At 43.0% G+C, this 15643-nt stretch overlaps 2 protein-coding genes and 1 pseudogene across 3 annotated transcripts in view; 2 read left to right on the top strand and 1 right to left on the bottom strand.

Annotated features, from left to right (window-relative positions):
- The window catches only part of ACAD11 (acyl-CoA dehydrogenase family member 11), a 114121-nt gene extending 112972 nt beyond the window's left edge, over positions 1 to 1149 (bottom strand). For both annotated transcript variants that reach the window (XM_004715988.2, XM_045297797.1), the window contains exon 1: positions 954 to 1149. In XM_004715988.2, the coding sequence (XP_004716045.1) occupies positions 954 to 1102 (149 nt within the window). In that variant the 5' untranslated portion in view covers positions 1103 to 1149. The remainder of the gene's footprint in view (positions 1 to 953) is intronic.
- Positions 1150 to 1828: 679 nt separating this feature from the next.
- UBA5 (ubiquitin like modifier activating enzyme 5) overlaps positions 1829 to 15643 on the top strand; it is a 31954-nt gene continuing 18139 nt past the window's right edge. The window contains exons 1-6 of the mRNA XM_004715989.2: positions 1829 to 2149; positions 5454 to 5499; positions 5601 to 5690; positions 10818 to 10927; positions 13136 to 13222; positions 14899 to 14983. Of these exons, the coding sequence (XP_004716046.1) occupies positions 2004 to 2149; positions 5454 to 5499; positions 5601 to 5690; positions 10818 to 10927; positions 13136 to 13222; positions 14899 to 14983 (564 nt within the window). The 5' untranslated portion in view covers positions 1829 to 2003. The remainder of the gene's footprint in view (positions 2150 to 5453; positions 5500 to 5600; positions 5691 to 10817; positions 10928 to 13135; positions 13223 to 14898; positions 14984 to 15643) is intronic.
- LOC101638432 lies at positions 11501 to 12750 on the top strand (annotated as a pseudogene).

The following is a 15643-nucleotide window of genomic DNA, read 5'->3' as shown; positions in this document are numbered from 1 at the left end:
ACACCCTTTCACTCACATTACTTCCATTAGTCATGAGACTCATAAAGAGACTCATCAAAATGGGCAGGGATCAGATTAAGAAATGATCCCCAAAGAGCTTACATAACATATTTCAACTTCCAGTCACAAGTCCAGTTTTGGATTTCAGGAACCATGTCTATTTCTATAGGCCTGTGCTGATCAAAATTTGGAAATCAACTTTATTTCTAGAATAAAGTTTATTTTTAATTTATTTTCTATGATAAAATATCAAACAAGAACCAGATTCACAATGGAGGAGAACTCTCAAGGTTGTCTCCTCCAGTTCCATTCTCTCATTCAAAAAACAAAAATCTGGGCCCCACAGTGGTGGTGTGATTTATTGAGCCAGAGAGCGATGATTAGAATCCGAATCCCCAGTTCATAGCCTCTGGGAATACCATCATTTTTAACGTAATTACACCAGCTTCTGAGAAAATAGAGCCTTGGTGGCATAGTGGATAAAAGACCCAGCAGCTAACCAAATAGGTCTGCAGTTCGAACTCACCAGCCCCTTCTGGGAGAACAACGTGGCAATCTGCTTTGGTAAAGATTCACAGCCATGGTCATCCTAGGGGCTAATTCTGTAGGGTTGCTCAGAATCCGAATGGACTGAGCTCCAGGCTTAGTGTGACTTTTAGAAACAAAGAAAACAAAGATCTAATGGTGATACAAAAGTTGAGAGAAGGCCTCTTTATTTCCCAGCCTTAATTGCTTCGGTGAACCCTCGATGCACGTCTATCCTTTTTAGAGGTTCCTACACATAGAGGAATCGTTAATGTGAACGGGTTTCCAATACTGTCGTAGAAATTAGTAATACCACGGTGTGAAAGCAGAGGGACTGTCCCAGCCGGAGAAGAAATCTAGACTGGGGAATTAAGGAGCTCAGGATAAAAGGAAGAAAAGCACAATGCAGATATGTTTCTGTTGGATACCTGTATTGAGCAACTGACAGCGTGGTCTCAGGCTCGGCTGCAAAGCCCGGCAAGTGTTGGCTTAAGTAGTTCTCCAGGGTCCTGAGGTCCAACTTGTGCTGGGGCAGCACCTCGGCCGTTTCAGGCTCCGAGGAGGCAGGGGCCTTCATGACTGCCACCGCTGAAGTCCGCCGAGACCTGAAACTGATCTGGATATTCTGAACTTTCAGCCTGGCAGGCGGGACCGCGAGCGACACTGCACAGCCGAGGGCGCGGCGGGGTCGGTGGGCGGGGCGAGAGTCGGAGCAGGATTGGGAGCGGCGACTGGAGGGGGCGGGGACGAGTCTCGCGGCTCCAGCCAATTACAAAACACCCTGGGCGCCGCTGCCGTTGCTAAGCAACCGGTAGGCCCGCTAGCTCGGTGACGTCCACTCGTTGGTGAAATGACCAGTGTATTAGGATTACAATTTAAAGAGCACTTCAGAGTTAGAGGTCTCCATTCTCATGAAACCAAAGTCCCAGTCATCGTTCCAGGCGAGTAAGAACGTAGAGGCCGCCCCAGGCCTAAAAGGAATGAATGCACCTGCAGCCGGAAGATTTGTAGGGTCCGTTCAGTAAGGAGCCCGTCCGGGGTTGGGAGTCCTAGAACAAACATTCCTGATGTTTCTCCTCGCTCCCCAGTTAGAGTCGATCCTGCAGGCCACCGACCGTAGACACTTTTGCCCCAGGCTTTGTTAAGTCCTGATTTCGCAGGACTGGCAAAAAAAAAAAAAAAAAAGGCGGAAAGGGGCTGGGCTTTCGTTGCGGGGGAGCAAAGAGAGCAGCGCACCGGAAGCGGAACTGTGGGAGGCCTGCGCAGCCGCGCACCGGAAGCGGGACTGTGGGAGGGCCCCCGGAGCGGCGACGACGTGTCGGTTCCAGCGGCCCTGGAAGAACGCCCAGAGCGCTGGTTGAAGGCGGAGGCTACGTGCCTCCGGGTGAAGCTGTCGTGGGTCCGGCCGGCCGAGCAGCGTGGGGCGGCGGCGGCGGAGAAGGCCTGGGCTGGGCGCGTTGGCGGCCGGAGTCCCAGCCATGGCCGCGTCCGTGGAGCGGCTGCAGCTGCGGGTACAGGAACTGGAGGTGGAACTGGCCCAGGAGAGAAGTCGGCGGGCCCAAGGAGGCGGCCGCGCCCGCATCGAGAAGATGAGCCCGGAGGTGGTGGACTCCAACCCTTACAGGTGACCTGCACCCGGGACTGGAGGAGGCAGGCGAGCGGGGCGAGGCGCGCCCACCCGCTATCCGGTTCTCTTGGTCTTCCATCACCCTTTTCGCTCCTCCAGGGTTCCATTATTGAACGGGTCAAGCCAGGTCTCAATTCTTGGTCAGAAGTTGTTCATCCTCTTTTTTAGAAAAACCCAAGTGAGCCAGCCATATGGTCCTGCACTTTCGATTACTGCGGACACGTATCCAGTTTTCAGTCGCCTTTAGCCGCCGTGAGTCCGTCGAGGGCCACAGAAGACTGGTAGTAGTAACTTTCAGAAGGTGGACATCACCTATAGAATTGCCTGTGCATACATTTTTTAACGTTTTGCAAAGGATTTTAAACTGTTTCTTAAATTGACGTATTGAGGGGTGGGGCGACACTGGCTTTAAATCGAGACGTTAGAATGCTCCCTAAGCACCGTTGTCAGCCCTTCCCACCCCTCTTTTTTTCCCCCTTTCCTAAGAAAATTTAAATTGAACTGCCCGCATACAGTGCGGTGTTTAAGGGTAAGGATCTTAGAGCTAGCCTGACCAGTTTCAAATCACAACTCTCTTCGAATCTGGGTAACTGGGTAAAACCTTAACTCTGCTTCAGTGCCTCAGCAACAATGCTGTAAAGTGGAGATATCGGAGTATCTCCCTCAGTCAGAGTTGTGAGGGCACATAAAGTCACTACATACGCATATAGTGTGCCTTCCACCCAATTTTATTGCCAGTCTACTTTTTGCTATGTGCCTAAGTACTCTTCATTCTTTGTCTCTTTTCCTCCACGCTGCTACCGTATGAAATCATACTATTATCTTCGCCCCCGTTGCAGCTTAGAAAACTACAGTGACTTGGCTCAGGTCATAAGGCCAGTAGTAAATGATAAGGCACGGACTGAAATTTTACTCCAGAGTACGTACATATAAACTGCCACCCAGTAAAATGAAGTAAGTCAATAATCAGTGTGGCTAAAACCCAGATCATTTTAACATAGGTGGAATAAAAGAGATGCTTTGATCCTGACCCCTACCCCTTTTAGAAAGCATGAGAGTTTTGATATCAGAAGTTTTAATTTGTGATATGGTAAAGCTTCAGTGGAACTCTTTATGCTGGACAGTATTTTAACTGTTGCCCAATATGAAGGGTTAACTGTTGCCCAAATGATCTAAGCTTTATAAGATTGAGTAAGCATGCGCTGACATTTCTAATCAGAATTGTGTGGAAACTATTCCATTCAACACCTTTTAATATTTAAACTTTTTGAAATACTTAACAAACTTTCCCCTCAGAACGAAAAGCAAAGGAACATGGGTTGTTCATCTCGAGTTACTTCTGATACTGTTTCATAGTAACACATTTCCTTGACATAAAAATCACAAAGAAAACTTTCAGAAATCAAATCTAAACATTTGGTATTTTCTTACTCATTTGTAACTATGTTACAGTTGCATAACTGTTAAAATTGCTAAATAGGAGATGGCAGTTGCCTCCTCAAACTGTTCACTGGTAAGTGGGAAATTTAATAAAGGTTAGCTGTAAATATTTGAATGATTCATTCAGCAAATGCGTTTTGAGACCCTTTCATCTCCAACCCTCTTAATCTTTCCATCATTTATTGAGCATTTCTTATGTCCAGGTATGGGGGATGTAAGGTCGACACAGTCTTATCCTTCTAGAGCAGCGGTTCTCAACCTTCCTAATGCCCCGACCCTTTAATACAGTTCCTCATGTGTGGTGACCACCCCACCCCCACCCAACCATAAAATTAACTTTGTTGCTACTTCATAACTGATTTTGCTACTGTTATGAATCGGGAGACCCCTGTGAAAGGGTTGTTCGACCCAAAGGGGTTGCGACCCATAGGTTGAGAATACATTAAAAACTAGAACAAATTTAAGTGGATCATGGGGAGATTAAATGATAGGGTGCTAAATTTTAGCCTACCTGCATGTACAGTAATCCACTTTCTAATGCATTCTGCATGTTAACAAGGCTACTCAAGTTTTGCTGTTCCATTAGCATTCCAGATCATTCGACTTTTAAACATTCTGGTCTTTTCTCGTGTCTTCATCAGTCATGGTTGAACTGGCTGAAATAACTTGAAGCCTTGTATAAAAATGTATACCACCATTAAATGAAGAAGAATGAGACATCAGATTTGGAGGAAGGCTTAGTAATACAACTTTGATATGCATATGACACAACTTTGCAACTTTGAGGAAGACTCAAAGCACTTACTGTTGAAGATCAAGAATTACAGCTTTCGATGTGGATTACAACTCAATGTAAAGGAAACAAAAATATATGCTCATGATCGTAGCAATCAAGAGATCAAACAGTGCATTGCATTGAGTGAATCTGCTGCACAAGACCTCTAATTTTAAAGTGTTGAAAAGCCTTTGAAGACTAAAGTGTGCCTCCCCTTGCCAGGGTATTTTCATTTGCCTCATAAAATGCATATGAAAGTTGGACAATGAATAAGGAAAACCAAAGAAAAATCGATATATTTGTACAATGGTGTTGGTGAACTGCCAAAAGAACAAAAAAGTCTGTCTTTGAAGAAATTACATCCAAAATGCTCCTTGGTGGCAAGGATGGTGAGACTTCATCTCATGTAACTTGGCCATGTTATCAGGAGAGACCACTCCTTGGAGAAGGACATCATGCTTGGTAGAGAGCATCGAAAAAAGGGGAAGGCCCTTGCGATGGTTTCACACTGGCTGCAACAATGGGCTCAAACGTTAAGAATAATTATGAGAATAATGCAGACTTGGGCAGTTTCCTTCTGATACACATAGGGTCACTGTGAGTCAAAACTGACTCGACAGCGCCACACAACAGCAACATAAAAGAGATTAAAGGCCAATATACATTATGTGTTTGGGGCAGAGGGCACAAGGGAATGGAGTTCTGATGGTGGAGAATTAAGTATTAAACGTTAAATATTTGTGTATACTGAGATAGCATGGGAACATACTGGAATTTCACTTTGACCCTGATTGTGTAGACACAACATTGAGTTCTCACACTTGATGCTACAATACCTGAGGCACGTCAAAAAACATCTTGTTGATCAAGCATCGATGTTTGTAAAACTTCCCTGGTGATTTTAATGTACTGTTAAGACAGAACCCCATTAAGGTTGTATGAACTACATCTGGTAAAAGGCAGCTGCTTCTCCCATCCCAAATTATTAATGATTAAGGTTTGGAGTTTATATTTTGTGATCATGTATGTCTGTATCTCTATGACCTAAAAGGTTGTAAACTTTAACGTTTTTTCCTTTGTTTTTAGCCGTCTGATGGCCTTGAAACGAATGGGAATTGTAAATGATTATGAGGTATGATAAACCTTTGGAGCCATTGACAGTAAATGACAGTGATTTCTGGTCACATATTTGATGAAGAGTTTTTAACGCTTACATGATTTTGTATTTTGCAGAAAATTCGTACCTTTGCTGTAGCCATAGTAGGTGTTGGTGGAGTTGGCAGTGTGACTGCTGAAATGTTGGCAAGATGTGGCATTGGTAAGGTAAAAACATTTCTCTTTGCCTGTCCTGTAGAGAACCACTCACTTCTGAAGTAAATCAGGTACAAATTAGAATCTCACCCCCCTCATTACTAATGGCTTATTGCTTTATGCTGCTTGTTTTCCTATCAATCTTTCTACCTGATGGTCTAAGCTACAACTCTACCCAAATGGAAGCTGATATTACTGCTAGTTAACAGAAAATACATCCCTTTTTTAAAGTTGGGGCAAAGGGTAATAAAAAACTATTTATTTTAGATATAGCAACTTAGGGGGAAAAGGCTTTTAAATTCATAAAAGTCTATGAAAATACTGAACCATTCAACAAATATTTTCAAGTGTATCATTAAATACATTTTCTAAACCGGGCTAGATGTAAGCAGACGAGAAAGCATACACCTCTCTTATTCTTTAATTTGAACTGGATAATACTCCAGGTTTTTTTAAACCAATACTTTTACTTTTTTCTAAGATTTGTAGAGATTGTGGGTAGGTGTGTTAGTCCAGGTAGACTAGAGAAACAAAATTCGTAGACACTCGTGTGTACAAGAAAGAGCTTTATATAAAGAGTAATTGTATATTGAGAAAACATTCCAGCCCAGTCCAGATCAAGTCCATAAGTCCGATATTAGCTCATGTATCCGATACCAATCTAGAAAGTCCTCTTCAGACTCACGCGACATATGCAATGGCGCCGAATGCAGGAAGATCACAGGCCAGTGGGTGGAAAGTCTTGTGGATCCAGTGGCAGTGGAAGCATCTCAGCACTGGCAGGGGTCTCCAGGTGGCTCCTTCAGCTTCAGGGCTCTAGTGTAGCTCCATTTGTCTTGTAAACAGAAATGCTTCCGAGGGAGTGTGTATGTGTCCCACCTCCAGTGGGCCATTTATCTCTAGTGCCTCCAAATGACTTCACCCCTTCATAGGTTGACACCAGATTGTGTAACTTCCACAGTAGGCATACGTAGCCTTTCTCATAGTAGCATTCAGTCTACCAATGTTAGATTTATAAAGCCAAAGTCATGAGACATATGGTTTAATAGATAATCATTCCACAATTATATATACAGTTGACCATTGAACATCTCAGGATTTAGGGGTGCAGACCTGAACCCAAAACTCACTGCCACCCAGTTAATTCTGACTCATAATGACCCTTTAAAGACAGACTGGGCTTTCTGAGACTATTAACTCTTTTCAGGAGTAAGAAGCCTCATCTTTGTCCTAAGGAGCAGCTAGTGGCATTGAACTGCTGATTTTGTAGATAGCAGCCCAGTATGTAACCACTGTGCCACCAGGTTGACATCCTACTCAGTTGAAAGTCTGTGTATGGTTTACATTTGAACAACATAGATTTGAACTGCGTGAGTGTATTTTTATAAACAGATTTTTTTCCTGTTATTGTGGTGAACTCATGAGAGGGTACCCCGCACTCCTTCTAAAAAAGGAAAAAAGCTTCGGGGGTGGGGGATTTTTGTGGTACACATTTTTCCCACTAGGCAAGCATCCAGCAACTTGCTCTGAGTTAGTGCACCCAGTGACATCACCTGAGAAGGTTCTCTCTGGTCACAGTGAATTTTTTCATAAAAGCAGTTTCACTCAAACCTCATATTTTTGTGATGGCCGATTTAAGAGAACAGAATGTAGTTGTGAAATTTTATTTCCTGCTCAGGAAAAATGCTGCAGAAACTGGTGTGATGTTGAATACAGCTTACAAGGATAGCACTATAGGAAAAACTTAAGTGTATGGATGTTTTTCTCATTTCAAAAAAGATGAAATGTCAATTTTGATGACACATCTTTTTCTGGACGTCTGTCAACTTCCCGAACAGACAAAAATATTGGCAAAATTTGTGCAATTTTGATCGAAGACTGATGACAGACCATTGAAGAGATGGGGAAGTAATCTGGACTACCTTGGAGCTCAGTTTAAGTTTTAACGGAAGATATGGGAATGAGAAGGGGCACTGGGAAATTAGAGCCTTGAGTTCTGACTGACCAGCAAAAGAGAGCAATGAGTGGAAACATACTGTACTTTGAAAGAACAGCTCTGAAGTGACCCCCGCTTACTTTCCAAGGTCAGTAACTGGGGAGGAGACATGGTGCCATTTTTATGACTCCGAAAAGAAACATCAATGAAGCCAGTGGAAGATGCCATTGTCACCACGTCCCCAAAAAGCTTATCAAATGAAATCAAAGATCAAGACGATGCTCGTTTGTTTTTTTGATATGAGGGGGGATATTGCATTTGGAGTTCATTTGACCAGGGCAGACTGTTAATTGAGCTTTCTGTTTAGAGGTTCTGAAAACATTGTATAACAGTGTGCGACCCCAAAAAAGCCTGATTTGTGGCAGATGTGGGACTGGTTTTGCCACCACGACAATGCACCTACTCATGCAGCCATCTCAGTGTGCCAGATTTTAGCAAAAAGCAGCATGCCTCTCTTGCCCCATGCACCTTATTCCCTTGACCTCAGTCCGTACAACTTATTTCTGTGAATGAAGAAGGACCTGAAAAGACTGATTTGACGACGTAGAAGAGGTGAAGAAAAAACCAAGGAGGTGCTGTCAGCTATTCAAACCGATGAGTCTGACAAATGTTTGCAAGAATGGAATCGCAGATTTGACTAATGTATTCAGTGTAAGGGAGAGTACTTTGAAGGTGATAAGGTTTCTTTGTAAAAAAAAAAATTTAGATACATAGCTTTGAAAAAAAAAAGTTCAGGTTTTATTTGTGTACACCTCATATGTTGGGTGTATCAAATTAAAATGTCATGTGATGCTATTTATCTCTGAGAGCAATTCACCTTTATAGTCAGTGGGGGTAGGAGGGTGAGGGGGCTATCAGGTACTGGAGAGATGAACTGCTCAAATGAAAATGATGAATGGCACACTAAAATTTAAGCAGATGGTTGAAAATCTTGAGCTCCCTTCAGTAGCAATAGGAAACAATCCATATGTAAGTGGGCATGTGTATTTCAAACTCATGTAAGGGTCAAGTGTTGCTGGTAAGGAGCTATGTCTGGCCAGATGTTGAGGCGCGGGGCTAGGAACATTCTCACTGGTTGTTGGGTTGGGCACTGTGAGTGCTGACCACAGGTTGTTGAATGGCTATAGCCTAGTTTCAGGGAGGGGGTGATGGGGATGGCAGGTATGGCTGGGCTTACATAGGTAAATGCATGTAGCCAGCATCTCTGAGAGTGGGTATTGGGTGAGGCCCGTCATCATAGGCCATCTGTTCATTAGGGAATGGTAGTGACTATGGCAAAGCTTGCCTATACCAGCTTGCCCATACCAGCTAGGGCCCCTGCATCTCAGAGAAGAGGCTAGGGTGGCACCGGACATGTTCTTTTTGGTATAGTCCACCTGTGTTTCAGGGCACACCCTAATGCAGATGGCAAGCAGGTGACTACTTCCATAGCGACCATTTCTAGGGGACAGGCTTTAGTTCTTGTGGGTTGTCTTTTCACTGGTGGCTCCCACAGAAACAGCTGGTACCTCTACAGACAAGCAGTCCCTGCACCAATACCTAGTTCTCTCACTTAACCATTCTCCGAAGGGCCTGGAGCTCTTTCTCATCCAGTATTTCCCCTTGCAATTGTGCATTTCCTGTCTACATTTGCTCCTTTGAAGCTCAGATGACTCAGTCAGTTTCACTTGTCCTAGAAACACTTCCCTGAGGTTTTCTTGCTTTAAAACTATGCAACTCCTGGCCTCCCTCTGACAGGAGTGCCTTGTCCCTGACTGTCCTGCCCACCTTGTTTCCAGAGTTGTTGGCACAGAATCTTTGTCACCAGCTAGTTCTCTTTATTGGCTGCCTTTCTGGGCTCCTCACTCCATGCTATTGTTAGATCATCTCTCCAAATGCCTATGTTGATCTGAGCGGGCAAGCATGGTGTGGTCCATCCTTGAAGCTCTGTGATTGTGCTGACCTGATCTGCCTTCCCTCCATGTGGTACTCAATCTGTTTCTCCAGTCTGCTTTTAATGCTCTGGGATCTCAGGTAATTTTTCTGTGTCTGTTTTACTCGGTTTTTTGATACTTCTCAGGCAGTCATTATGGTGCATGTGTCTAAGGCAGGGGTCCTCAAACTACGGCCGCGGGCCACATGCTGCTCGCTGAGGACATTTATCCGGCCCGCCGGGTTTTTTTGCCCCCCCCCCCTTTACCTTCAAAATAAGATATGTGCAGTGTGCATAGGAATTTGTTCATAGGTTGTTGTTTTTTTTTAACTATAGTCCAGCCCTCCAATGGGTCTGAGGGACAGTGAACTGGCCCCCTGTCTAAAAAGTTTGAGGACCCCTGGTCTAAGGCATCAATCATATTGACCCGAAGGCCTGTCTATCAATACATTTGTGTGGTTCCATCACACACCCCAAAATCTTAAAATAAAATGGTTTCTAGACTTATCAAAATTGAAAACACAAGACACCAAAATCCAATGATTCTTCAAAAGTATATTATGAAAAAGCTGTGCATGGATTAAAAACTTTTGGGGAAATAAACTCGTACTGAGGAGCCCTGATGATACATTACATGTTGGGCTGTGGATCCACCTGGTCAAGTTAGAAACCACAGCAGCTCTGCTTGGATGGAAGAAGGATGACATTGTTGACGCTTTAAGATAAGTTTAAGGGATGACGTCCCAGGGAAATCAGTAGTTTACTAACGGGTACCTTGTGTGAAGAAGGGATGAGCCATTGTTGAAGTCTTCAGCAGTAGACCACCCATATTTATCTGTGAGGAACAGTGACGTTTGTGCCCTGATTGACAAACACTGAAGATTAACAGCAGAAACAAGGGAACACTACCTACATCTCAACCCTCTGAGTTTTCACAATTATGATTGACAAGTGACAGTTGAGCAAACTTTCTACTAGGCTTTGGAAATCTTGTTTCCACTGCATTCCTTTGGGTCAAGTGTCTTGGTTGCCTCATTTCTGAAAGGACAGTTAATAATGCTATCTGTACTTTTATGTTTTGTGAACATTAAATGAATTAAAACGTGACCTGCTTAAAGTTAACTAATATTATAAATATTGAGTTGCTAAACCCATTAAAGCTTGCTAGTGTAGTCTTTGTTATTTTTATGGTCAGTTTTTTTCCATCAAAATATCATTCTTTTCATTTTAGCTGCTACTTTTTGACTATGACAAGGTGGAATTAGCCAATATGAACAGACTTTTCTTCCAACCTCATCAAGCAGGGTTAAGTAAAGTCCAAGCTGCAGAGTATACTTTGAGGTAAGTGCAATCGTAACTTAAGTGAAATCTAACTGTGTGTGTGTGTGTGTGTGTGTGTGTCTGTCTGTCTGTCTGTCTCTCCCTGTGGAAGTATGTGTGTGTGTGTGTGTGTCTGTCTGTCTCCCCCTGTGGAAGTGAGAACGCACAGGGCGGGGAGCCTTTCCTTCTGCTGTAGCAGGGCTGCTGTGAGTTGGAGATGACTTGAGGGCACTGAACAGCAGCAGCAATATGGAAATAGGTGTGAACTTTTACTCTATAGAAAGTTAGGTTTTGATTCTGCAAAGAATTCTCTTATTTCTCATGGTTTGGGAAACTTCTCAGCCTAGCATTTGGTCAGATCAGTGTTTCTCAAAGTGGATGCTGCTGCCACCTGGTGCTCGAATGATCCAGGGGAGCTGCAAAAGCAGATACCTACACTTTATCCTGGATTATGGGCCATAGTACAAACAATCTTAATTGTTGAGGGTAGAGTGGGGAGCGGAGTAATTTTTTTTTTCCTGAAAGTAATAGGATAAATAAGTTTTGGCTAGCTAGTAAATATTTTTGGATTTGCAGGCCATATGGTCTCTTGTGTCACCTTTTACCTATGCCATGTTGTGTGCAAGCAGTGTAGACATTACATCAATGAATGGTTGTGGCTGTATTGCAATAACACTTTATTTGTGGCCTCTGAAATTTGAATTTCGTATATCATGAATACAGGCTCTCTGTTTGATTTTATATTAACCACTGAAAAACATAAACAAAAAAAGGAGTCTCCTGCTCCTCCTTGTGCGACAGACAGCTGCCTCTCCCGTCCCTGTCCAGCCGAATCCCGGAGACACGATGGTGAAGGTCGGCGTGAACGGATTTGGCCGCTTTGGGCGCCTGGTCACCAGGGCTGCTTTCAATTCTGGCAAAGTGGAAATTGTTGCCATCAATGACGCCTTCATTGATCTGAACTACATGGTCTACATGTTCCAGTATGATTCCGCCCACAAGTTCAATGGCACTGTCAAGGCTGAGAATGGGAAACTTAACGTCAATGGGAAGGCCATCTCCATCTTACAGGAGTGAGATCCTGCCAACATCAAGTGGGCTGAGGCCGGTGCTGAGTATGTCTTAGAGTCCACTGGTGTCTTCACCACTGTAGAGAAGGCTGGGGCTCACTTGAAGGGCGGTGCCAAAAGGGTGATCATCTCTACCCCTTCTGCCGATGCCCCCATGTTTGTGATGAACGTGAACCACGAGAAGTATGACAACTCCCTCAAGATTGTCAGCAATGCCTCCTGCACCACCAACTGCTTAGCCACCCTGGCCAAGATCATTCAGGACAATCTTGGCATCGTGGAAGGACTCATGACCACAGTCCATGCCATCACTGCCACCTGGAAGACCGTGGATGGTCCCTCTGGGAAACTCTGGCGTGATGGCCATGGGGCTGCTCAGAACATCATCCCCGCATCTACTGGTGCTGCCAAGGCTGTGGGGAAGGTTATCTCGAGCTGAATGGGAAACTGACTGGCATGGTCTTCCGTGTCCCCACTGCCAGTGTGTCCGTCGTGGATCTCACCTGCTGTCTGGAGAAAGCTGCCAAGTACGATGACATCAAGAAGGTGGTGAAGCAGGCGGCCGATGGTCCCCTAATGGGCATATTGGGCTACACTGAGGACCAGGTTATCTCCTGTGACTTCAACAGTGACCCCCACTCTTCCACCTTTGATGCTGGGGCTGGCATTGCCCTCAACGACCACTTTGTCAAGCTCATTTCCTGGTATGACAATGAATTTGGCCACAGCAACAGAGTGGTGGACCTCATGGTCCACATGGCCTCCAAGGAGTAAAAGCACCTCTGGACCACCAGCCCCAGCAACAGCACTAGAGGAAGAGAGGCCCTCAGCTGCTGGGGAGTATTTGCCCCCAGTTCAATTCCCCAACACACTGAGAGTATTCCATCCAGACCCCCTGAAGGAAGGGGAGGGGCTTAGAGAACTCCACCTTGTCATGTACCATCAATAAAGTACACTATACCCAGCCCCCCCCCCCAAAAAAAAAGGAGATGACAACATTGGATTTTCGTTGAACAGCTATTTATTTTAACCTGCTAATTATTCTTTGACTCTTTGGACTATTCCTGCTTTCTCTTTTAATTATTTCTCTCTTAATTTCCTGCTTAAACTATTCCATTCTTACTAGAAGTTTTTATAATCATTCTCTTTTCCCTCTTAGGAATATTAATCCTGATGTTCTTTTTGAAGTACACAACTATAATATCACCACAGTGGAAAACTTTCAACATTTCATGGATAGAATAAGGTAAAATACTAACTTAGGGATTTTTGTACCAAGTCCAGTTCAGCTAAACAGTTACTCTTATCATACAGTCTACTGATGAGTAATTCAGTGCATTGGTTGAGTGATATATTTTTCTTTCTGAAAACACTAATTCCTTCTAAAAACAAGAATTTTTGTGTTATTTCTCTGTATTGAGAGGTCAGTCCATGGAATCCAGGAATCAGGAACAGTAACGGGAGTAGTGATACCATGAGGGTAGGGGGAAGTGAGGGGGGAAAGGAGGGGAAACCAATCACAATGATCGACGTATAATCATCACCCACCCCGCCCCACCCCAGGGGGATGAATAACAGAAATGTGGGTAAAAGGACAGCTGACGGTGTAAGATATGAAAATAATAATAATTTTTCAAGGGATCACAAGGGTGGGAGGGAGGGAGGGAAAAAAGGAGCTGATACCAAGGACTCAAGTAGAAAGAAATTGCTTTGAAAATGATAATGGCAACATATGTACAAATGTGAGTGATACAATTGATGAATGGATTGTTATAAGAGCTGTAAGAACCCCCAATGTAATAATAAGAAAAAAAGTCTAAGTGGGGGGGATTCAGTAAAAAGTATATATTGTCAGGAAAAGCACAATAATAAAACCTGTAAGTTGTACATTTAATTCTGAATTAAATGTTCTGTAGATAATGTTTCTATATGAAACCAGTTTTATGCAGGGGCAAAAATGATGAATGTCATTCAACTAGCTTTTTGTTATTTTTTTCAACTAGCTTTTTAAAAGAATTATAATATTTGCCATTTTAAAACTTTTTGCCTGCATAACTCATAAAGACTACTTATGTCAATCATATGAAGCATTGCCACTTACGGTTTACAAATTTTCTCCTCATTTTTAACAGAAACTAGATACTTCTTACCCTTACCCTGATGCCCTTGTACGTTTTAGAACCATGAATAAACTTTGTTGCCCCACATTTCCTATTCTAGATAGTGCCTACAAATGGGTCATAAAGCATGTCGTTTTGTGACTGACTGACTTCGCTCAGCATGCTTTCAAGGGTCACTCTTGCCATGACATGAAACAGAACATCTCCATGTGTAACTGAGGAGTAATCCATTGTACGTGTGGGGACGCTTCAGCAAGTGTGTGGGAAAATTCTGTTATCTTTTGATTTCATTTCCCACAAATGGTTTGAAGCCGCTTGTATGTAACACATTTGGTTCATCCCATTCATCTGTTGATGGGCACTAGGTCATTTCATGCTTTGGCTATTGTGAATAATGCTGCAATGAGTGTTGATGTACAAGGATTTGTGTTCCTTCTGTCAGTTCTTTTTGGCGTATCCCTAGGACTAGAATTGTTTGCTTATATGATAATTCTGTGTTAGTGAGGAACCAGTGTTTTTATTACATTCACATTAGTAGAGAAGCAAGATCAAGTCTGAAGAAGGATATTAACTCTTCTTCACACATGAACTTCTTAAATAAGGAGTACTATAGTTGCATTTATGTTGTATCTATTGTTGTTATTCAGTAGTAGAGATAGACTGGATCTTTATTCACATTTAATATATACTCTAATAATTATACTAAAAGATTTAAATAAAGAAGCGTGGGACTGAATCAAGTCTACAAAGAATGCATTTTGTGCCTTGTTTGTTTTTAATAAAACTTGTTTTCTTTGCCTAGTAATGGTGGATTAGAAGAGGGGAAGCCTGTTGACCTGGTTCTTAGCTGTGTGGACAATTTTGAAGCTCGAATGACAATAAATACAGTGAGTATTCCTGTAGTGTCAAATGTTACATTCATGAGTTTATATATTTCCCTGTACATTCTAACAGTATATATTCCCCATCCTAAAATATGTCCTGATTTTGAACCTTTTAATCATATGCTTCATTTTTTTGATGCTCTCGTAGTCTGTATTTAGAATTAGCTTTGCTTGCAGGTGTGGCATGTATTACATTGTATCGTAATCTCCTAGGATGATCAAACCAAACCAATTGTTGTTGAGCTTCTTCAGACTCAACATGACCTACGTACAGTTCTCAGAGTAAGAGCTATGCTAAATAGGCTTCTCAGCTGGTGAATTTTTAGAAGTACGGTACATCAGCAGATCTTTCTTCCAAGGTACTTGGAGGTGGACTCGAACTACCAGCCTTCCAGCTAGCAGCCATGTGCTTGTGTGCTCTCTTCTACTCTCTTGGAAGAAATGAGAAAATAGGAAAATACTTCTGATATATACTTGTAAAAAATAAATTCATGTTTTAAACTTATTCCTGGTCAGCATTGTTGTTAGCTTCTATTTTTTTTAATCGTTTTATTAGGGGCTCATACCACTCATCACAATCCATACATACATCAATTGTGTAAAGCACATTTGTACATTCATTGCCCTCATCATTCTCAAAACATTTCCTCTCCACTTAAGCCC

This window comes from Echinops telfairi, unplaced genomic scaffold (genome assembly GCF_000313985.2).
Source record: "Echinops telfairi isolate 266 unplaced genomic scaffold, ASM31398v2 ScPeMD7_7422;HRSCAF=8460, whole genome shotgun sequence".
Lineage (NCBI taxonomy): Eukaryota > Metazoa > Chordata > Mammalia > Afrosoricida > Tenrecidae > Echinops > Echinops telfairi.
This window is presented reverse-complemented; position numbering and strand designations above follow the sequence as displayed.